The 25,992-nt window shown below is 36.9% G+C and overlaps 1 protein-coding gene across 12 annotated transcripts in view; it reads right to left on the bottom strand.

Annotated features, from left to right (window-relative positions):
• The window catches only part of Eip74EF (Ecdysone-induced protein E74), a 400,337-nt gene that overhangs the window by 38,659 nt on the left and 335,686 nt on the right, over window positions 1-25,992 (bottom strand). For 11 of the 12 annotated variants that reach the window (XM_068346240.1, XM_068346241.1, XM_068346246.1 and 8 more), the window contains one exon: window positions 1,225-1,266. The exons of the other annotated variant lie outside the window; for it this stretch is intronic. In XM_068346240.1, the coding sequence (XP_068202341.1) occupies window positions 1,225-1,266 (42 nt within the window). The remainder of the gene's footprint in view (window positions 1-1,224; window positions 1,267-25,992) is intronic. 12 annotated transcript variants of the gene reach the window in all.

Here is a 25,992-nt window from a genome sequence, read left to right on the forward strand (position 1 = left end):
TATACTTCTACAGTATACATAAAAGTTAGTTTTTTCAAGATCAGTCCTTCGTTTCCCCCTGTTAAACATGAAGGTAGTTCCTGGTAAGATACCATGATCACTGTAACATTAAATTTTTATCATTGTCTTTTTATATTTACGGGAGTTGATTTGAATCGATCGAGTGCACACATTAATACACAGACAGACACATATAAATAAATAAATAAATAAATAAATATATATATATATATATATATATATATATATATATATATATATATAATGTGTGTGTTTGTGATTATGTGTGGGTGGAGACAGAGAGAAATATCGCAAGATTTCACAGACAAACATTGTCTTCAACCCGGAAGAGGTTGTCATGGTAACTCACTCAGCCAGTAACGCTGTAGCTGGAGGGCTGGCTCGGCTAAGACTCCTAGAGAGAATACATTCTCATCAAGTAAAACAAACCTTGACTAATAAGATTATGATAAAAGAACAAGAGTTCTATTATCAAGGTTTTATTCTTTGATTCTTTAATTAAAATATTTTAATATTTGGCTACCCCCCAAAATTTGGGGAAGTGCCTTGGTAGATAAAGACTATTTGGCAATTCTCATCCTTCTCATGTTTGGTGGAAATCCTTATTGCAATTTTGATATTCTATACGCTTAGAGGAAACCTTGAGTCATGTATATTGAGAATGGGGTTATAGGGGTGAGATATCAATTTCATTCAGCTCTATTTGTCTATGAATGAACAGATTATTGTTGTTGTATAGAGGGAACGGATGTTGACAGTGTTTGCAAACACCGATGGTAAAGAATTTTCAATAACAGGAAACAGCCCTCTGAGATTGCTGAAGTCAGGCAACATCCTTAACTTTTCTTAATACTAGTCTCTCAAGTTTACATTCACTCTAAAGTCTACAGCTTCCTCACTATGGAAGAAAAATATGAAGGTTTGGTGGCATTTATATTTTTTCTCTTGTACTGATATAAGATATATAATTGATTTCCTCGGTAAATTAATGTTTTCTCTTTCATTCTATTCGAAATATTGGTAAACTTAAAGATTCCTTTGTTTCATTTTCAAGCAAAAAATTCCTATTTCGTGAAGCCGGATATATGCATTTCACTTGTCAAGATATATTTGAATATTTATGCATGTCTTTAATCATGAAAATAATTCTCATCTAGATCAACTGGTTTAAAGAAAAAACAAAAACTATATTTGCACACTCACTGTTCCAAAGGAGAAAGGGATCCGTGTAGAAATCAGTCTCACCTGGAAAGAAAAACAAACAACATTATTATGGTTTATGCTTGTCACAATATATATATATATATATATATATATATATATATATATATATATATAATATACATACATACATATATATATATATATATATAATATATATATATATATATATATATACACATACACAACAACAACAACAAATGCAGCCGTTTCTGTTCCACTGTAGGACAAAGGCCCCAGACGTGTTCTTAGTCATGCCAGGGGTTTGGTACTTTTCACCACTACGGTGGCCACTGCGGATTGGTGATGCTGGAAGATTTTTGTATTATCGTTCACAGGCAAACCAACCTAGTATGGATGGCCTTGACTAACACAGCTTTGCTGATCATGGTGATACACAAGCCCTTTTCACCAAGTTAAGGTAACCCCACTCAGAAAGGATATATATATATATATATATATATATATATATATATATATATATATACATTAATATATATATATATATATATATATATGTGTGTGTGTGTGTGTTCGTAAAATTCTAGCTATTTAATGTATGAATAATATTGCCAATTTTCCAGTCACTAGTTCACTTCACGTCAAATTCAGCATTCATCAAATTTTCACTCTCTCTACCTACTTGATTTCCCTGATGGAGACTCTCTCTCTCTCTCTCTCTCTCTATCTCTCTCTCTCTCTCTCTCTCTCTCTCCATTTTCCCCTTTTTCCATAACAGTCGACAGCTTCCCTCCTTCTGCTGCTACTCTCCTCTTCCAGCTCCTCAGCACCTGTGACTCACCCCTCCCCTCCCCTCCGTTTTAGCCTTCCCTTCTTTTCTTTGAGCGTAAGTTTCCCCCCTTCGTCACTGCTGGCCCCGGGGGACATTGCCGCCAATATTAAATACATCCGCAAGGGATCTCAATCTCCTAAACTCGTCTATAACCCCAATTTCTCTCTCTCTCTCTCTCTCTCTCTCTCTCTCTCTCTCTCTCTCTCTCTCTCTCTCTCTCTCTCTCTGTTCAATAATAACGGAGGGTAAAAATATCCATAAGGCAGCAGCCTTTGCATTGCATCTTTCTGTTTGTTTAACATCTCAAATATTCATATTCATTACGAAGCCCCTGTCTGCACACTTTCTTTTTTAGTGCTCATACTCACATCCAGATTTTTTTCATTTGCGAATATGTAAACAAAACCAAATTAAAGAATTCAAATTTGTAAATTTAAAACCTACGATTAGTTACGAAGAGTACCCAAATGTATACGAACATTATATTTTGTCAACAACAACAAAAATAAAGAACTAAAACCAAGCGATTCAACAAGAGGTACACAGCATCACATCCGAGTCGCCACGCAACCACCTCCACCAGCACACGTTGTCTAATAATAAGAAGGATCAACCATCGCTCAAGAATGTGTCCTTTATCCATTCATTCTCCCCTCTTCGATCTCGACGGAATATGCGTCCCCTTTTTCTCTTTTCTCCGCCTCCTCCCCCTACCATATTTCTTTTTTCAGCCTTTCCAATCTCCCTTCTCTTCTTCTCTCGTCATCGCGTTACTTGTTCGGAGGATAAAATGAGTGGAGATGATCTCCTCTGAAGGTATCTGATTGTCTGAATCAGGATAAATAGCCTGTTGTGATTTTTGAGTAAGCTCTTTGTTTACCGACCAGCCTTAATATATATGACAAACGTCGTATTTTAAAAATTTTCATTCTTAAATTGTTCTACTATGAGATAGGCAAAATGTACGATTTTTTTTTGTAGCTGATAATATGGCTGGATTTGTCAAGTTAAAAAACATATACAATTGAAACCGGGGAAAATACTCATATCTTTATATCTAACTAACTAACTAACTAACTATATATATTATATATATATATATATATATATATATATATATATAAATATATATATATATATATATATATATATATATATATATATAATATATATATATATTATAAACGCGTATGTGTATGTGTGGATTGACTATGTCTATACCGGCTGATTAAACACATGTTTGTGATTCATCGATACATACATATAGTTCCCCCCATTTACATCTCCTGCCCCCACCCCCTCAACACGCCTTCACCTTGAAAATAGTCATCAACCGTTTACACCTGTGACCATTGGACGAATCGCCACAAAGGATAACTATTCCTTTGCAAGGGCTCAGTAAGAGCGATAATCTAATTTTATCGCTTCGACGTTTATTAACTTCCTAGAATAGACGTGTCGGAGCAGATGCTATCTATCCGTTGCTATTTTTGCGGCGGTTTATTATTTGTTTCCATACCAGTGGCAATGCCAAATCTCACTTTGTTCTATCGGAGGTGAATTGTTCTTCGGAAAATGAGAAGAGATGGGATACTGTTGCATAACCCTAAAGGTCGAAGCATTTCTGTCTCTTCTTTTGTTCCATAGTTAATGAGCATTTGGCTGTTTGGCTATTATTAGAAGCTGGGGGGTTTACACCATTATAGCACACGTTTTCGGATGGTTTGAAATATTTCCGTTAGATTAAGAACGTCTTCTGCCATTTTACTAAACACAGTGGAGTGACATGGCTTCCAAAATCAGTTCCGTTTGAGAGTGTTCGAGTTTGGTATCAAATGCGATGATGTCAACATAGCTTACATTTGTTTTACTACAAAAATATGTAGTAAAGAAGTTTCCATATAAAATGGTGTACGATGAAATTTTAACATAAGATTCATGGTTTATTATTCTTAAAATGAAGATTAACCAGCCCAATGAGTCAAGTTCGTCTTTTACAGAGCTGGCCCAATTAAATTCGGGAAGAAATAAACAATTATATTGAAATTAAGAAATTAATGAAATAATATAAATAGTAAATATAGTAGATAATGAAAAGGTCTTATACGCATTGATGTAAATGTTATAAAGTATTAAGATCTTATTTTCACTCATCTTAAGTAAATTTCTCTTACACATGAACATTATATATATATATATATATATATATATATATATATATATATATATATATGTATATGTATATATATATATATATATATGTATATATATATATATGTATATATATATATATATATATATATATAGAGAGAGAGAGAGAGAGAGAGAGAGAGAGAGAGAGAGAGAGAGAGAGAGAGAGAGAGAGAGAGAGAGAGAGAGAGAAGCATTAGAATAACTATTTTTGCCAACTCTTCAGAAACTTCTTAAATATTGAAATAAAATACAAGGATGACTGCCGTTTCTTTTTAGCGAAAGAGCGACGCATCACAGAAAGACAACTCGGGCTAGACCGGAAAGGAGAGAGAGAGAGAGAGAGAGAGAGAGAGAGAGAGAGAGAGAGAGAGAGAGAGAGAGAGAGAGAGAGAGTACTCTTAGCGACACAAAGAAACAAAAGGTTCTCCATTTCGTCAGGTACGTGCCCAGTCACAGAGAATTTACTTACACTATTTATAACTCGCATGAGAAGGCATATGCCATTATTATTAGCATGCTGTTAGAATGGCTGCACGCAGACATGAATTTTGTTCGGGAACTCATGCTTGTATGTAATGATAGATGTACCAATGCAGTTGTTATTTCGAAACGAAGTTAAATGTATATCTTATTATTATTATTATTTTTTTTTTTTTTTATTACTATTCGGAAGAAGACCCTCCTCTAATGAAACATTATGATTATTTTTATTATTAATATTATTCTGGAAAAGACGCCGTTTAAAAAAACAGGAACATAGCAATACCATGCTTTGCCTAGAAGCACGAGGATAAGATTTGATGGCCTATCCCGCTATCATTTGAAAACTATTCCGCTGAAAATGGTTGTCCTTTCTTTGTCTCGGAAATAATAATCGACACCGGTGTTGCTCTTGGCTAGAAGCTGCTCAACTACATTATATCATCGCAGGTCTTGGAAGAGCTCTCTCTCTCTCTCTCTCTCTCTCTCTCTCTCTCTCTCTCTCTCTCTCTCTCTCTCTCTCTCTCTCTCTCCAGGTGGTAGCAACAACCCCCCCCTGCCCCCGGCAACCCCGAATGTCCAATAACAGGTACAGGAAAGACATTGGAGTTGTTGCATAATGCTGGCGAGTGTGGGAGTCTCTGGAACCCTTCCTCTCCATCCGTGACGTCACAGCCTGCGTCATCGCTCTCACCCAATTATTGCCACTCTCACACACGCTCTCACTTCGCCTGTGCAATGTTTTCGCCTTTTTTACACTCCCCTGATTCTGCTTTTGCAGTCAAACAAACTTGAATGCTGACGTTATAGGATTCCGAAATAGTCCTTTTCACTCATGAACTGAGACATTTCACGTCGTGACGTTATACGATTAAATTATTTCTTTTTTTCTTTTTCCTTTACCCGTTTAGACCTGATTGTGTCCAGCGATATTAGTATAAGCATTTGAATTAATAGTTTCCCCGTTATGTTTTTGCGAAAATATTTGTCGTGGCAATCATCCTTACTGAAATGTGTCAACATGTCTTTAAGTCGCGTGTAATTTATGAATAATAATTGTTTAAAGAAATAGTCCTTTTCCTTTCCTTTTAAGTCGATTCTGGGAAAGACCTACATCTCGGACTACGACCATTCTTCGTCCAACAAGAAACCTTGTCATAGCTTCTTTTCCTCATTGACTCTCAAGGGAAGAGGGAAAGAAAAAAAGAAAAGGAAGAAAGTAAAATAAGAAGAAGAACAAGGTCAAGGGAATCTCCTTGAAGTCATAAAGGGGCCAAGGAAGAGTTATAAGGACCACCACAGGAAGAAGAAAGATGATGGATAAAAGGGAGGAAGAAGAGGAGGAGGAGATTGGAATTGGGAAAATTGCCTCTCTCTCTCTCTCTCTCTCTCTCTCTCTCTCTCTCTCTCTCTCTCTCTCTCTCTCTCTCTCTCTCTCTCTCTCTTTTCTCTCGCTCTGAGACTTAAATGAAGCCGTTTAAAGAAAATCTAGGTGTCTAGATTAATAGGCGATTGAAATTTGAGGAAAAATAACAAGGCTTTAGTCAACATATTAGATTTTAAACGAATTGCGAAACAAGTAAATAGTTTACTTGAATAGAAATAACTGGATGGAGAATTATAACAAGACAAGTACAAAAGACTGATGCCGCAAGGAGGAAATGTTAGATAAATAACGGAATTGAGGTTTTCCTGGATATCAGTTTCCAAGGAAGAAGGAATGTTTAGATAAGCAGGAGTAAGTCATCGATGGCTAAACCAGACTACGTCGCTTTTCCTCGGTTTTGGATATCCGTCAAGATTTTATTGCATACGTTATATAAGAACAGGATTTTGTAATAGGACAGCGGCGGCGTCTCTCAAATATGACCGAAGTATTCTTGATTGAAATACATTTCGGATTATCCTTGACCTGAGTTTATGTCTCGTTCGATTCTGTACGAACGTTCTTTCTTTCCTCTTTTCATGTTTCTTTTTTCTTTCTCTTTAAAAAACTAAAACTGGATTTTATTCTTTAATCCCCCCTAACTCTCTCTCTCTCTCTCTCTCTCTCTCTCTCTCTCTCTCTCTCTCTCTCTCTCAGTCTTTTCCCTCCCCGCTTCCAACCCCTTTTCATACTCCAAAGGGGCATCCCCCCGCCTTCCCCTCCACCAACGCCTACACGCCCACACAAGGCTGGAGCTGAAATGTCAGAGTTGAGCGCCCAGGAGAGGGGAACAGAAGCGAACAGAGAAAAGGGGAAAGTGGGTCATGCTATCTGGAGGTAAGCTCAGGTAAAGGACGGTTAAAATCACTGTTGCAAGCACACTAATATAGCGATCATGATGTGGAGACAGGTATTTCAGTCTGAAATGCCTCGTAAACTAGAAGAGATTGTTTATCCCTACACAAGGTCAGGTTGTTAACTACTGCGGAAGGATAAAGGCCTCGAAATAGCTCGCAGATAGAACGCCGATCTCCTCTTGTTGGGAAATCCATTATGTAACGGATAATGCTGAAGAATTGTTGATCGGGGAATGATTTTAACGAGCGATTCTGCTATACAGAGAGTTTGAGAAAGAAGGTGTGACGATTTCAATTGTGTAGAAAAACAGGAAAAGGTTTTAAGCCTTACTGCGCATAACTCTGCAAGTCGTAGATGATTACCGTACTGGAGGGGCGAACCTCGTCCTTCGACTGATTTCTGACATTGCTAAATAGAATTTGAATTCTCATAATTCAGTAGAGCTTTTTAATAATAGATAATTTCAAGAAAATTAACTATTTCAAATGGCCTGTAAAGACATTACCAACTAAAAAGTGTACATAAACAGAAGATCTATTTACGAACAATGTCCAACTTAATAACGAAAATGCGTGACATTGAGGAGGCATACCAATGCACTCATAGCCCGCCTCACATTTGGGGGATAGTTTCCCAATGAAAGAAATCGAAAACAACAAATATTGCCCCATATAGCCAACGTCTTGTACTAGATGACATTACCCTTGAAACAACGGCAAAAGTAAAATATTAGACGCTGCCAAGAAACCCTTCAAGAATCAACGCGGACCCAAACGTGTTTCTGGTAATCGCATTTCCTTCAAGATGCCCCCCCCCCCCCACCTCCTCATTCTTTCCCACCTCTCCCCTCTCCTCTTGCTACCCCCTTCCCTTCTTTCTCATTTATGTAACTCTCACAACAACACTTACAAGATACTTCCCTGTTAGTAAGAAGCATGGAGTAGTACCAGAGAGAGAGAGACAGACAGAGAGAAAAATTGAAATCACAGATTGAAATAGATAGAAGAGGTTACTTAAATCTTCTGTTGAAAAAGTAGCACTTGAACACCAATGAAAGTGAAAGTTTATTCAGAAAAGTTTTCACAAAAATAAAGTAAAAATGCTAATTCAAAAAAGATAAAGGTTTTGCGATTTTTAATTGTTGATCTTCACAGGTGACCTTCCAGTCATTTAATAAAATTAACTACAAGCAAAAAAGAGATGTATGAATTAAAACTTCCAAAGATACTTTCATCAACCAATTTCATTACCTCAAAAGGTTTCAAAACACACCCAAAGGAATTTCACCATATCATCTTGGAAACATTACAGAATCGAATAGTCCAGTCACTATTACGCCTCAAAAACGAAGTCTGAATGTTACAAGAAAAAATCGGTACTCACTGAAAGGCCCATACTACTAATAATGAAATTTAAAGCAAGAGGAAACGTTGAGCCACTTTCACAGTAAATTGCTTCGCTTGGGTAGTACTGAATTTAAATTCTATAATTGGATGATAGATAAATCTTTCAAAGGTATACTTAACATTAAGGCCGTATTTTCATACTTGAGGTTAAGTAATTACAAGCAGCATTTTACAAATTATTTTTTTCTTTGTAAAGTGTTTTTAGGGTATGTGTGTTGGGGTTTCTAGTACAATTCACTAAGTAAACGAAGATTGAATGGCGTCTACCAGGTAATCCTGTAAGATACTTATCTTTTTCTTTGGTCGAAAGTAAGCCACCTGCCAATCATTTCATGCAGCTGTTTCTAGGTTAATCCCTATAATATTTCTAACTGAGAACTGTTTTGATTCCTTTTGCAATTAATTGTTTAATAGTACAATATATTACGAAAATATATTGAGGATAAACACGAGCCTGTAAAGTGTAAGAAACTCTTTGCATTTTACATAAATGAATACAAAGCCGCCGAAAAAAAAAAACTATCCATGAATAAGTTCAAGCATTGTCCTTATTGCAAAGCCCTTTCTCTCACGCCAGTGAAATCGGAGTAAGGTGAGTGATGCTCACTGTTATAGACGACTGAGCGAAGTGGAGGTACTATTGTTCGATTATGATCGCTTAAACTGCATAACTAATTCAGTAGACAGATTCCGGACAAGCATTTTCCCAGCCGAACGAAGCCTAAGGCTATTAATGTCCTTGCATGCGTCCTCCTTCCTTCACCCAAAGGAGTATCTTGCGACTCGTTCAATCCCTCCACCCCCAGAAATAACTCCCAACAATCCTCCACCTCCTGGACGACGCCTCCGGTCAAGTAAACCCCTTGGGTACCTCCACTCCAAACAGGCGTCTTCAATCCCGCCGCAAAATAATGCAACGTCACTCTCTCAGAGTCCCCGACAGTTTCCGCGCGAAACGAAAATCCATTCGCTCGTTCTTTCCCTCTCTGGGGCAATTATTTCGCGACGAAATGGGTCGCAAGTTGTTCGTCCCTTCACTCATGTTTCTTTCTGCTTGCATCGGCAGTAAGCGAAGCGGTCCAAGTCTTAATGACGAGTAAAAAAGGGTCGTCCTCGAGGATGAACTTCAAAAATCATGAAACCTATGGGAGGGCAAGGGCTAGCTCGAGGGGACTGCAATGACCGGTTAGTGAGAGAAGAGGACAGAGGTGCATGTTTTGCATCTCGAGAACCTTTGAGAAGAGGCGATAACCGGGGAACGGGATGTTACTACAAGGAGGTGAGATGACCCTTCATGGAGACCTTCTTCTCTCATGGTATGCTGTCTCTATTTTATCATCGCCATTCTCGTGTATTTTCTTTTTATCTACCTGTTAAGACAAACCTTCCGTAAAATAGGAATTCCACCGCATGGGTCAAAATAAAATACAAACTTCATTGTAGCTTTTTAGTTGTTAGTTTGCTCAAGATCAGATAAAAAAAAAGTGTCATATTCTATTGCAGCAAAGAATCCCATCTCCTTATACATGTACTCAGAACTCTGTCCCCTTACTCCTCCTTCTCCTTCTCTTTCTTCTCCTTCTCTTCCTCTTTCATTACTTCCTATCAAGCGGAGGGTCTCGTTGCGAAGAGCGTTGGTGTTCTTACATAAGTCTTGGCGTCATGTCTTACGTCACAACTTCTCTGGGAGGTCACACTGGGTCGACGGGATAAAGGACGGGGGAGGGAGAGAGAGAGGGCGGGAAGGGGTGGAGGTAGACGGGGTTTGAGGAGAGTGCAAGAGAATGAAACTGAGAATCTAAGATCAGGACTGAATAGGAGGAGGAGGAGGAGGAGGAGGAGGAGGAGAAGGAGGTGGTGGCAGTGGTAGTGGTTTTGGTAGGAGAGGGCTCAGAAGGAAGTTTATTTTCTGTTGTTGAGAAACTTATATTATTAGGTAACTAGGAAAAACTGATTTGAGTGAAAGGAAAAAGTCGAAATCTACCGTAGACATTATTTAATATGTATGATAATAAACACGAGCGTATTCTTCCATAAAAAAAGAGGATTGAAGTAGATTTAAAAATATAAGATTTAATAAAATGTATGACCCTCTTCAAAGTAGAATTTAGAAAATTAAAATTTAATAAAATGTTTGACTTGAAAGCGCCTGACGTAAAGGAATTGTCCTTCTGCAGAAAAGAAAATCAAAACTGGGAAATCGATATGAGACATTTAAGAAAAGAGATCTTAACAAATATACCCAACTGCAAGTACAGTAGGATGCAGATAAAGAGACCAACGAAAGGATCGTTTTAGTTTACCATGAATGGGAAGCCTTTGTATGACTAAGGATTGCGTCATCATTAGCGCCATTGTTTACCTTTTCTGGGTCAGGTTTGAGAAGGGAGATTCTTGAGCTCAAAATGTGTTTTTGGGGTAGGGTTATTCATTGTTGAATTTAGCCTAGAGAAATTAATTCAATGTGGTATTCCTTTACCATTGGGCTCGAGAATAACTGTGAAAATACATCATTATTATATATATTTGAGCGCGTAAACACTGATTCAGCTCATGATACAGACAGACAAACACACACACACACACACACACACACACATATATATATATATATATATATATATATATATATATATATATATATATATATATATATATGTGTGTGTGTGTGTGTGTGTGTATGTCTGTGTTTGCGTGTGTGTATGCTTGTTTATGTATATATATGTTTGTATGCGTGTGTATAAAAAGATATAAGACTTCACTTCTATATATATATATATATATATATATATATATATATATATATATATATATATATATATATATATATATATATATATATATACATACATTGAATCGATGCATTAGGTTACTTAATCAACATAAATACAATAGAAAAAAAAATAACACATAATCGATAGGAAAAATCTTTCCCCATCTGATTCCCCTGCAATAAAATAACACTGAACAATAACACCGTAAGAAGAAGTTAGAAGAATTATTGCAAAACAATTTTCCGCGGCGCGTCTCAGACTGGTCCGTGAAACGGTGTTTTTCGGTATCACAAAGCCAATTGTATGTGAACCCTCAACCATTATGGAGCTGCTGTTGCTATTATTTTCCACAGGAAATGTTGACATAGATTCCGTTTCCTCCCACGAAATCAGCCCCCCCCCCCTACAAGCCAAGACCTCCGAAGCCACCACCTTCATCACAGCCATTCACTTCCCACCTTCTTCTCCACCTCCTCTCTCACCCGTCCCCTTCCCTTCACCCCCTTCCATTTATTGAGAGAGAGAGAGAGAGAGAGAGAGAGAGAGAGAGAGAGAGAGAGAGAGAGAGAGCACCATCGCACTCTCTCGTCGACATCTTCGAAGCGGAAAAGAGGAAGGGGGGAGAAAGTTGTCTTCAAGGTTAGTGTCATCAGCCAATCACGCCTCCCCACTGACATTCATGCACGCTCGGGCGTACCCAATTATACACGCAAGTTTGATCAAAACCCGTTTACTTATAGTAATGGCGGAAGAGACATAAATACATTATTATGGCTACTCAGATGAAAACGGAAGTAAGGATTGAGCATATAAGGAGCATATTGAAGTGCAAACTACCCGTAGGACAAATTAAGAATCTGTTAGTAACCCGGTCTTATCAGATTTCAGTACACGATTAATGTGAACTCTAATTTTGGTCTAAATGTATTATTATCATGTACCAAACAAGCAGCTCTCTCTCTCTCTCTCTCTCTCTCTCTCTCTCTCTCTCTCTCTCTCTCTCTCTCTCTCTCTCTCTCTATATATATATATATATATATATATACACATATATATATATGTATATATATATATATATATATATATATACACACATATATATATATATATATATATATATATATATATAATTTTGTTATGTGGCTCTTATTTAGCCCTATTTGAATATATTGTCATATAGTCTGCCTATCAGAGAAGCCCCAGAAGCACTATTTCCCAATATAGATTTGAATTCCATGCCAATTGATTTTCAGTTACCTAGATTATAAATCTAAATTATCAAGATTATTTTCTCATTTTGCTAGTAATGTGCTTATTAATGGATATAAAAAATAATTCGCATTTCACAAAAAATAATCTGGCTTCTTTTTACCCAAGGTATGATTTATAGGTGCAACAATTTTTACCATTTTTTTCTCAAGTCTACTTTTATTTCTGCAATTCTCCAAATTCTTCTATCGAATCACCAATAACACTTAGATAATCGTTACTCGTCTAAGCATATGCGAGGCTATAATATTCTTATTTCTTAAATAAAAGATATAGCTTCATGCATTCTCATTCTAAGTGAAGTGAGAGTATGCAGGATTTCAATGATTACTTGTTAGATCTCAAATTTGGCTCGAATACTATAATTCTAATAATGAAAAGAGTGTATGCTCTCCCAACCTATAAAATGACAGTCTCCAGTGCCTAATTTGCAGTGAAATAATTGCCATAGCTACGTTTGATACAAATATATGGTCCGGATTAAGGATTTTCTGATACTTTGTGTGATATAAAATTCATAATTATCTGATTGTTATTAAATGATAATAAGAATAAAGTCAGAAAATCTCTCGGATAGGAGCTCTCAACTTAATTATGCAATTGGCACACATTTAGAGAGAGAGAGAGAGAGAGAGAGAGAGAGAGAGAGAGAGAGAGAGAGAGAGAGAGAGAGCCTTGAGCCGATTACGTAAAAGCATAAGCAGTCGTTATTGCCAGACATTTTTCTAAGAGCAGATACACACTGTTGTTGGGGCTAACTAACTACAGTACTTGTTCGCCCAGGCCAAGCGCTTCTGGTTGAACTAGCGCCAGTGACATTGATGTACCGCTAAACTCTTGCATAAGATAAGTTTACGTTACATCTCCCTAACACGCTTCCCCTCCCCCCCCCCCTCCTTGTTACACACAACATGCATTTCTTTCTTCTTCTCTACACAAGAAACACGGAGGTTGCAGGAAGCTTCGTAATCTCCAGCAATGAGTGCCAATCACAGACGCATTGTTAAAGCCCCGAAGACACGAACGAACACTGACCCCGAACAGTAACACACATAAACGAACCCAGTTCCTTTTGCGATTTGTCACAATCGTTTCCGTTCCATTTATGCTTACTGTATTCTTAATTGTTTCTTTTTATCTCTGTAGTTGATGTCAACACGGTTGCTACCATTTTTCTCTCAGCATTATGATGTTACTTAACAACACCAAGCCTCCTGTGAAATTACAATCAGTACGAGACCGTAGATAGACTTTTGCAATAAACTTACCGAACACGTACAGATCAACGATAGGTTGACTGATAGGGAAACTTATTTTCAAGACATACAAAATATATGAAACTAAATGACTTCGTGCGTGTACGTGTGTGGTCAAGTGTGTAGACTTCTTATATCTCCTAGTGAACTTTAACGGCAAGAATTTCCTCCAGGTTTAAGTCCACTTCTTTGGTGCTACAGTCATCTTTTTGTTCTATTTCTACTTTAGAAACATGATTTAGCTGCCGAGATTTGATTATTAAAATTATCATGATTGACACGCCCACGTCCGTTTATAAAGGATTTCATACTCTTTAAAGAGTTCTATCGCATAATTTATGTAAATTGGTGTCATAAGGTTAAGAAGTTAAGGAAGTTTCAGATAAAAAGATTAAGTCAAGATCAGGGAAAATTTTCCTCTATACACAAATATATATACATATATATATATATATATATATATATATATATATATATATATATATATATCAACATAGTGAAAGGGTTTGGGTATCGCCATGATCAGCAAAGCTATACTAGTCAGGGCCAACCATACTAGGTTGGTTTACTGTGAGCGAACAGATTAAAGTCTCCCAATCATCAGCAATCCGATGAAATGGCCAAACCCCAGACAACATGATTATGGAAATGTCTGAGGCCTTTGTTCTGCAGTGGACTAGAAACTGCTGCGTTGGTAATTTGTGGTATATATATATATATATATATATATATATATATATATATACACATATATTTGTATATATATATACATATATATATACATATATATATATATATATATATATATATATATATATATATATATATATATATATATATATGTATATCATACAAACAAAAAAACAAAAGAATGTTCGTTCCTTTGCCCAAGAGGGATCTACTTTACACTTATTACCATCATGAAAACTCCGTATGAGCGAGCAAGTAATAATGACTTGAGTAACTCAAGTGCGTCCACCGCGAATATATGTGGCTGTCTTACTCAATCGGAGGCGGAAAGGTCGACCCTGCAATCTTAAGTAATACTCGGTTGCAAAATTTTGCAACTCCCTCCCCCACCTCTCTCTCTCTCTCTCTCTCTCTCTCTCTCTCTCTCTCTCTCTCTCTCTCTCTCTGATTTTGCTTACCGGTTTAGTGAATGTCTCGGTCAAATGTTTTTTTTTTTCTTTTTGTCGTTTTTTGTCTGTTTAAATTACTCTGAACAGGGTGAGGTATATGTTACTGTTTAGCTCGTAACATTTTGTTATTATTGATATAATTATTATGATTATAGTATTGTAAACCAAAATAATAAATTGACATTTATCAAAAAAAAAAAAAAAATTAAAAAATACTATTGCTTTTATTGTTTTTTATATCAAAAGCAAAGTTGACGATTTTATTGTTTTAATTATGGCCAAAAATGCAAATAATAAATCTATTTCCTTAAAGAATTGTCATTGCTGCGTTTCCATCCCCTATGCAACGATATCATCGCAAACTTAAAGTTGAATGTGACCTTTAGTCAAATTCACCGTGTTTTTCATTGGGTATATATACTGTATATATATATATTTTTCATTTTCCATCGCGGGACTATTATTCCCCGAAGAAATGTGACGTTATTTGACGTTATCCCGTTGCGTTACAATCTTGAGTGACAGCAACATTCGCAAGCCACCTATTGACGTCATAATAATTCTGTCGTTGTGATTGATGGCAGCGCGCCCCTTGGGCGGTATCGCTTGAGTGATGTTTCATTCATCCTCGTGACGTCATTTTATTTTGCGATTGTGACCGGAGCCTTTCTTCTCGATGACATCAATCCGAATGAATTGAAATTCCAAAGTAAAGGCGACTGACGTCACTGGAATCGCGAACTGCGCCTGGAATAAAATATTCCTCTCCCACAGGAAATTTCACCCGTCGCTTTTTTATCTTGATCATTTCATTTTCAGCATTGCGATGATCTGATGATTAAGAATTCACTGTATTTTATTGCAAATTTATACAAATCTATATGACAACAACGTTGGTGATGAGTGCAGGTATAGCATTTTAGTACTATAATTAATTATATCCCTTATATAATAAGGAACAAGTGTCTGTTTTATATATATATATATATATATATATATATATATATATATATATATATATGGTCACGCTCAGCAACATTTCTAAACGTATAACTAGGTGTCTCCCTGTCCCTCGGCTACGGGGGAGAGGGAGTAGTCATACCCTGGTGAGAGATGTTGTAGTTACGAAATCGGTAGGGGTGAGAAGGGTTGAATCTGTGTGTGCATATTTATCTAAATATTTAGCCGTCCTTCTTAATCTTCTTAATTCTTTTTATTGACATAAAAGGTTATTTCTAAGGCGTTCAAATTTAAAATATATAACGTTACCTTCAGTAAACCAACATTTCAGTATCCATTGAATAAAACTAAAGAAATTCCTCTGTAGACGTCCTTGGATGGAATCAGATCTTAGCATGGCACCACTTATCCAAGGGAATTATTGACTGTTCTCTCCACACCATTCATCTATTCTCTCCTTTCCCCTATTTATCAATCCACGGTTATACCTTAACTTCGGTCCAAAAGCTTCAAAAAGTAAAAGAGAAAAGAAAAATAGGAAAACTTCAAAAGGAATCTGTCTCTCACTTCCACGAATGCTTGCACACTTCAGCTGTCTAGATGAGGGATTCTCAGAACTTTCTCTTCCGGGAATCCTTTATGCTTCCTAAATGGAAACTTGAAAACACCCGAACTACATAAGCCTATTTTCGTGGGGAGGCCGGAGATGGCATCTTGAGGAGCGTCGTATATAAAATGAAAACACTCACGGACAAAAACGAGGACAAAAAAACCCAAGTTTTCTCTTTCTTTTACATTTTCTCCGTAAATTATATCCAGGCCTATAGTCACACTACTCTCAGTAATTTAAATTCTTGCTGGCTATTAGCTTTTGCTATTTTCTTTATATTTTGATAGTTAATGTTTTTCTTATCTCAGGAATTTATCCACCTCTGACGGAAATAGAATGTCGTCATTAGTTACGAACTTATGATAAACAGCTGAAGTAAGTACAGTTGAGCATAGGTGTACTTAGTACACCTTGTTCTGAAGACGTGCACCCTGTCAAATACTTACTTTGCGGTGAGTAACCAAAGCTAGTACACGGAGAGTAATGAGAGGCGCTGGGCTGGGCTAACCACAGGAACTCGCCGCACAGTAAGGGTGTTACTTGGTGCTCTTCCTCAGAGAGAGGGGTAATAGCAATTCCTGTGTCCAGCTGTACATGATTCGAACACAACTGACCAAATTCAGTTGGATAATCACTTCCAAAACCGCGGCACTTGGTTATCCAGTTACCTATATTCCTCCGCTACATGACACACAAGAACTTTTGTTCTTATCTCCTATGTAATGAACTATAAGGGCTTTCTCAATTAACATTGGCCATAAAAGTCGACATGAGAACTATCTATCAGAACTTTTATTTATCACGAAGATTACAAATCTTCCGGTAAAGGAATGTGCCCATCACTGCTGGACTGTAAATTAAGGTTAGCTACCGCCTGCTAAAGCTTTCATATCGACGTGATTCATTTACCTCGGCACACATAACCGTGGATTGCGGAACTGTAGTTAACTCAGATAAATCATCTATTGCTGTTCTAGAGAGTGTAATATAGGAAACGAATAGAGCATGAATTCCCAAGTCAGCCGAGGTATGGGAGATCCATCTTTCTCTTATATATATAAATATGCGTGTTTGCACTTACATATTTGCAGCATATTGAAAGAATGATCCTGATGAACAATAAATTCTTAATGATTAATCTAGTCATCGATCTATTCGAATTGGTGCTGCACATCTCAATAGACTACTGAGGCAGAAATAGTTTAAGATATAGTTTTTCCTCTACCAAAGGAGTTAAAACCCACTAAAAAATTAATAAATGAATAAGATAATGTTTCAATATTTATTGATAAAAGAAACTAGTATATACACGAAATAGGCGATTTCTTTTCACATCTAATTTCTTTACTACAAAAACTTGATTTCCTAAGTAAGAAGGAATTCCCCTCATTTTTTTTTTCAAGATAAGTCAAGGTAACAGTTATGGAACGGTGAAAGCAAACTGCGTCCTACTTGTATAACAAAAGAATCCCAATCGATTAGTAAACCGGTGTTTTGAAATAACTTTTCATGGAATAAATCGCAGTTCCTGTTGGTAATAAATGCTACTGACACCAAAGAAGTGTTCTTTAATTTAGCATCAACGTAATAACGGTATAACTGGGTTTCAACAAGGAGTGTCGACGACCCATAAACAAAAAGAACCTGCAACGAGGTCTTCCAGAACTATTTACGCGGTCTATCATAACTAGGCAGGATAAGAACGGCAACAAAGAGTTTCCTGGAAGAGCTGAATTGTCTGTTGGTTGCGTCACGGATGACCCTGGAGCCCCCTGGCGACGGATGCGTGAAAGTTATCCTCCTCCTTCCCTCCTTTCCTTTCCTCCTTCACTCCCTTTCGCTTCTCTTCGATAGTACAAAAATTCCCGCCTTCGCAGCGAACAGGAAAATACTCATGAGGAGGAAACGATGGATCCAGCAAATCGCTCGACTCTCCTGTATTCCGAAGGGAAAGCAGAAGAGGTGGCAAGCGGACGAGAGAAACGGTTGATAATTCCGTTAGAAAACGCAGGTTTGAATTCTAAAGGAATTTCAAAGGAGGTCAGAGGCAGAAGAGTCCGCGATAAATAGGCGTTTGTTCTGATTGAACTGGATTTTAAACACAAAGTTGATAAAGCATTTCAGATTAAAAAGACCATAAGTTATATCATATATATGTATGTATATATATATATATATATATATATATTCAATATATATCTAATATATATCTATATCTATATCTATCTATCTATATATATATATATATATATATATATCCTTGGTACAAAGTAATTAAATGGGTATATTTGATATACTACAGTACACAGTCTTACGAGATGTGCTCTCATCCGATGAAGTCTTAAATGGAGAAAGGCCATTATAATTTTGTAATTTCGGATGTGTTCGAAAAATACCAAAGTATGAGGACATTTAAATTCTCCATATATATATATATATATATATACATACATATAAATATATATTTATATGTATATATATAGATATATATATATATATATATATATATATATATATATATAGATATATACATATAAATATATATTTATATGTATATATATAGATATATATATATATATATATATATATATATATATATACATATTTATATGTATCTATCTATATATATATATATATATATATGTGTGTGTGTGTGTGTGTGTGTGTGTGTATGTGTGTACAAGTAGGATTGTAGGTTGTGTGCCGTTCCGTTCTGAGGATTAAAAAGAAATAACTTTTTCATCCTCGTCATCTCCTCCTATGCCTAGTGACACAAAGGGCCTCAGATTTTGCCAGTCGTCTCTATCTTGAGCTTTTAAATCAATACTTCTCCATTCATCATCTCCTACTTCCCGCTTTATAATCCTCAGCCATGTAGGACTGGGTCTTCCAACTCTTCTAGTACCTTGTGGATCACAGATGAAGTTTGGTGAACTAATCTCTCTTGGGAAATGCGAAGAGCATGCCCAAGCCATCTCCATCTACCCCTAACCATGATCTCATCCACATATAGCACTTGAGTAATCTCTCTTATAGTTACATTTCTAATCTTGTCCTGCCATCCAACTCCCATTATTCTTTAGAGGGCTTTGTTTTCAAATCTACAAAATGTGTTGGATATTGTTTCATTGTTATACCACGACTTCCCAATTTGATTCATGGTTCCAACATGCTTGCCAAGGGTTATATGAGTATTAGCGGATGAGCAGCCTGGTGGAGTAACGAGAACTTTGGGTGTGGAGGAAATGCCCCCTAAATCTCGAAGAGGCCACTGGCAGCAGGGTGACGGATTAGGTTTAATGCGATAGACAAAATCTCTCTTTGGCTTTTACTCCTGACAACTGGCGGTTGATCTCACTGGAATTAGTATGGACCGGCAAGGGTCACTTGCCTTAGATAAGCACTGCGCATCACAAGAAACTGGCTATCCTTTGATGAATTTAGCCAATTAATCCTCTATGGATTTAGTCAGTCTATGGAAAGAGAATGGTGGCTAAGAATAAATATCTTTTTAAATCCAGTAAACTGGATGGCTTAAAACAACACTATAATGTCATGTGCAAATCTCTTTAAGAAACAGTCAAGTCAAGGAATAAATCGTTCTCGACAAACAACTGAAAGGCGCATGAATTAAGATCTGATCAGCTCAAATGTTGCGAAAATTCTTATCAAGTAGCACAGCAAAATTGACTAACAAAAACCGATACTTTAGACGTGAACTTTTAAGGAAAATATTCTCTGTCAGTTTCTGTTGACCTGTTACCCAACCAACCTGTGCCCTGCTGCTACCCCAGAAGGATGTAGGCCAAAACCGAACGCTCTTGGGCCCAAAAAGTCAAAAGTTAGCGTCTCACTAAAGTCCAAAGGTAAATGAAAATGACTAAAAACTTGCCTTTTAAAATCAGTCCAACCGCAGTGATCTATTCAGGTCATCCTGGTTCGAATTTCTTAATTCATTCGTACAGAGGCACCTCAACATATGCACATACAAATAGGAACATACAATTCTATTATAGCACAATTCAAACCCGGATACATATCTTGCTACTAATGTTGACCTGATTAGATATCCAAAATGAAAGAAAAATTTGTTCTGGAACACCTTTTCCAGAAAAGAAATAGCGTTAAAGGGACAGGAAGAGGCCGAACAGCAATAGGACCGAGCAGGTTTAGGATAAAATGTGGTGGCTCAACCCCACTTAGAACCCCCTACCCCCTAAAACCCTTTCAAAAGTGCCGTGCACCTGACTGAGTATCCTCATTTCCTTATGCGATCAAGTTGGAAGAACTCTTTAGGAAATCTCTTCTTTTTTCCCACCTATTTTCCTATCAATAACATTTTCATTTAATGTGGGTATATCTATTGACATGAATATGACGTCAAACATTTACGATGGATTTTGAATGCATAGTAAAGAAAATGAAAGAAATTCAATGAGGCCTTCGACCATAAAAATCCCAGCTTGGTTTTTAAGGAAATATGTCAAATATGAACGAAATATTTTGTACTAGTCATAGAATCACTGAAATAGAATAATGATAGGCCTTGTTGTTAGCCCAACAGTGTATACAGTATATATGAATATCACGGTAGTAATAAATGTAAAAAGAAAAAAAATAATAACGTTACAAAGACCCCAATAAGAACAAGTGTGAGTTGGCAACTTTATGGATGTCAAAATCTAAAGAATAGGAAGAAATGCATAAAAGCAAAGGTACTTCTTCGAATAAGAGCGATAGGGCGGTGGCCGGCCTTGGCGCCATCGCTGGAGGGTTACAATAGTCGAGTGAAAGTCAACAGTTTTTACTGATGACACCATTCTAACCCCTTCCACCGACACCGACAGACCCCCGCCGTCTTGGTACTCTGCTCTCGGGAGGTACCCCCTTCCCATTTTCAATCTTCGAATTCCGTCTTTCATAAATATTGTAAAGTTCGATAATATAATAACTTATGAGGGGAATATACCAAAGGAAATTTCAATGAAAGCTACAATACACAAACGCGCGCGCACACACAATATATATATATATATATATATATATATATATATATATATATATATATATATATATATATATATATATATATATATAGATGTGTGTGTTACAAGTATATGTTTCAAGATTGAAAAATTACTACAGTATGTCATGATGTATTTCTAGATGCCTGGGGTCAATGACTTTAAAAAGGTAATTTTTCTACTATAAAATCACATAACAAAATTTAAAGAATGGAGTCTAAACATGGATCTCTAAAATCAAACAACCTACATTCCCCTCCTTTTAGGATCCTTCGACTTCATTGTAAAAAAAAATAACGAATTTGTCTTAATTTCTAGTTCAAGTCCCCCATTTCCTTAATTCGCCATCACGTAGAGAGAATGGATAAGTGGCAAAATAAGACGGAAAAATGGAGGTTTACTGACGACAAAACCACTAACGTCGGTTCTCGAACTTCCTTCGTCCAAGGTCTCAAATCAAACAATAGCGCTTTTACGCAACCTTCCTCTTGCCATCATGAACTATTTACTCTACGGCGAGTCTCACATACACGCATGCATGCATGCAAACGTACATAAACAAATGAGTGAACGTACAGAACCACACCCTTTGGCCTTATGCATCATCAAAGCATCATTATCGATAAACACGCAGTTCTTCATTTCATAAAATCGTGTAAATAGTAACGTGTGAGGGTGTGCGTCTATGGAGGTTCCGTTCCACCAGTACGTATTGTAACGAGGCCTATTTTTTTCTTAGGAACAATTACCCCCTGGTGGGAGGTAGGTATCGTCGATTTCTTCATGCTCCTTTGTATATGGAAATGTTTATTTACTGTTTTATTTTCTTCATGAACGACTTCTCTAAACCTTTATATTTAATATGATTGAAACCATCTTCTACCAACCGCCATTTCAAATAACAAACACCTCCACCAGTAGGATTTTCTTCGTTCTTAAAACACGCGATATACCTGGCAGGTTCAAACGGTCTTGTACCTTCATTTCATATGTACCATATCCCCCGGGAGGCATTGCAAGATACTCCTCTCATCGCCTTCATCCATATCCCTACCCACCAACATCCCCCAGATACCCCCATTCCGTTCTCTCCTGCCTGAGTGCCGATGCCCCTAGCCTAGTACCGTACCAGGGTAATATCCCTGAATCTGCTGCCTCCTGCCAGGGCAGGACCGTACTCCCTTGGCAGCTCTGAACACAGGACATGGTGCGCCTAGGGTCGGGCACATCTCCAATAGTTCCCGGTGTCGAAGCCAACAGCCTAAAGGGTGATTCATTTACAAACCTCGAGGATTTTGTTAAAGACAAGCTTATTCCTACCTCCCATGTTTCACTTATCCTTTAACCTTTCATTTTTATTCTTACTAAATCTGTCTTCCGGTATTGCTAATGAAATTATATTTATGATTAAAAAAAAACATTGCACGTGTGCGAAATGTTTTCATTTTATTTTTGGTGGTTGGGGGAGGGGTTCCGCTTGTTATGATGCTTTACTTCGAGCAACTAATATGAAATCAAAGAATAACTTTAAGGTGATTCTCAATTAAAAGAGAAAACAATAAGTCGGTCACCAATATAGCTAATTTGTTAGATTTATTTCGTCCCCGGATATACGAAACAACATTTATTAATCAAAATTAAATAAATAATTAAGTGTTCGAAGGAACATCGCAGGAGTATATTTGGAAGTGAAGGAGGTAAATACACATGAACAAGTAAAATATTTAAGAATGAAGTAAAAGGTACAAATAATTTGGAACGAAGGCAAAAGAAAAGAAAATATGCCGTTGGGAATCCCATCTTATCCGGGCAACCGGAGACGACTTCAGAGAGAGAGAGAGAGAGAGAGAGAGAGAGAGAGAGAGAGAGAGAGAGAGAGAGAAGTGAAAATGCACTTGCATCTAAACAAGAGGAATTGCAGTTGCCTTATTAAGAAATTATCCATGCATGAACGAAGAATGGAATAATAAACGCACATCAGGCATACGCAATTACCTCCTTACGACGAAGACCATTTAAGTGTGTGCGTATGTGCAAGTGCGTGCTGGCTATTTCAGGGAGCAAATGATAATGATTGCAGCAGACACTACTACTACCAGCCAAGGCTGTGAAGGTCACAAGTGAAAGGGATCCTTAGTCATGCGTCTCCTTCTTCTTCTCCTCCTCCTCCGGTCACGCCATATCCATCCCCCTGGAAAAATACCTCTCCATCTGGAGTCTCACTCTTTGTTTCTTTCGCTCCTCCTCAACCTGTCACATCACATGGCATCGCACTCGCCAACAAACAACAAAAGACGCACCTATTATTATTATTACTCGCTCTTAGGTGGCTTCGATAGATCCTGTGGCTAAAGGCGGATTGGGATGTAATATCCACTTATATTATATGCTGGTAATATGCGTCATTGTAGGTCACTGAGAGAGAGAGAGAGAGAGAGAGAGAGAGAGAGAGAGAGAGAGAGAGAGAGAGAGAGAGAGCAGGAAACCCGCGACTCTCAAGGTGGTGCGAATGACCTGACGAATTATGCCAATGGGTTCCCTTTGGTTACAACTGGCAATAAGTATTCTTTAGAATAACGTCGTGAAATCAATATAAGAAACACATATTTTAATATCTAGTTCTTTATCTTTGCATCCGCCTACATCATTTTATTTTCTCGTTAGCTATAAATCCACTATGCATTACATCTTATATGATGAAATTAATGTTGGAGTAATAGATTTCCTAACCATGAGAATTTCGGTAAAATTGATTTTATTGTTTATATGTAGAACGTTTGATTAGTTTCTTGTTTGAACGACAGAGGAAACAAAAACAACGTTTTTACTATGTAGCCTATCACATACCTACGAAGCTGAAAGGAGAGGAGAAGAAAATAAGCAGGGTGAAATATTGTTTACTAACAAGGTTGCTATTTCGTATTTGATGACCGCTCGGGAGTATTTCTAACCACATGAAACTGCCCGTGTATAAATGAGTAGAAATTACTTTCAAGACATTTATGATTTTTTTTTTTTCAATATTATCTGAAACATTATATTCCACGATACCATTTTACTTATTTTAGTAGTGATGTCTTTAGGCTTCCTCTGAATTTATTCTGGACAGTGGTATTTTTATAGTCGCCATTAATAATCTTACATAGAATATTTTCATTTCTGTGACGTTGATGCTTTAAAACACTAAAATCAAACGATAAGAAATCAGAGACATTCTTAGCTTAAATACTTCTCAATTTATGTTACGATATGAAAAAAAAAAGCGGAAAATAATTGTACCAGTTGAATCCACAAATTTTCCTCTAGAAAAACCATGCCAAAGTATCTTTGGAAAGTTCTGATCTGCGGAAGAAAGCCATTACCTAACAATGTTGATGCCACCACAGCGTTTAATGAAGAAATGCAAAAATGAATTGAAGGTGATTGACATTATGCTGTGAGTGTCATTGTTTACCTCCGAAGCGAGAGAGCCCCTGGTAAATGTCACGCGGTTTATAAAAGAGATTGTTTTTGGTAAACAAAAGCTGATTCCACTGTTAGCGTTTCAGAGTGTTTGTGTCCATGGCATTTGCTTTGTTTTGAATACACCAAAGATACATATCTAATGGTAATTGGGCTAATCAGAAAAAAAAGGAGAGGGGGATCCAGTAAAAATCCCAATACTGTTGATACAATGCAGTATTATTAGCAGAAGTTAACTCGGCTTTCAGCGTTATTTGTATCTTATTTTACTACTTTTTTACGTAAAGAGCTCGTTATGTGGCATTACGGTGAAAACACACACGCCGATAAATATTGAGCATTAGTTCCCTTACATCAAATTCGTATAACGCCACCTGATCTCTAGAATAATGGAAAACATTGTAATACAACAAACAGGACAGTGTATGACCCTATAAAGTATTGACATTCAACGTCATCGTTTTGGTACGCTTAACTTAATGATGTAAACGAGGAAGTGGAAAAGGTATATCTTAGCACATGTAATATAACAGATGTTCTCAATATGTTGCTATTAGTCGGAAATAGTCACTTATTGACATATGGTATCGAAGTGGTGATATTATATGCGAGCGTTAACGATTGTCCCTCCGAGAAACAGTGATGATGGTAAATCATTCTTATATACACAATGGGAAAATTGATATGATAATTATATCTTCATTCCCTTAAGTAAATGATTATTTGAGTGAAGAACTGAGGAGCTTAGGGGAAAGGAGCTAAACCCGGCTGTCCTTCAAACGAAAATAGGTTTAGCAGCTTGAAGTACACTTATGGATTACCTCATACCTGGCACGCGTTAAGAAGCGGAACAGAGAGAGAGAGAGAGAGAGAGAGAGAGAGAGAGAGAGAGAGAGAGAGAGAGAGAGAGAGAGATGACATACGTGCTACTTCTTACCATGAATATCTTAAAAGAAATAAGGGAGGGGGATTATAAAATGAGAGAATATACTTTTCGTCTTCATTATCACCATTATGTATGTGAAGAGCAGCAAGGTCACGTCTTTGTTTTATTATCATTAGAAAGATAAATAAAATATACAACTTAGCCTTGCAGTGAA

Source organism: Palaemon carinicauda, chromosome 22 (genome assembly GCF_036898095.1).
Source record: "Palaemon carinicauda isolate YSFRI2023 chromosome 22, ASM3689809v2, whole genome shotgun sequence".
In the NCBI taxonomy this organism is placed as follows: domain Eukaryota; kingdom Metazoa; phylum Arthropoda; class Malacostraca; order Decapoda; family Palaemonidae; genus Palaemon; species Palaemon carinicauda.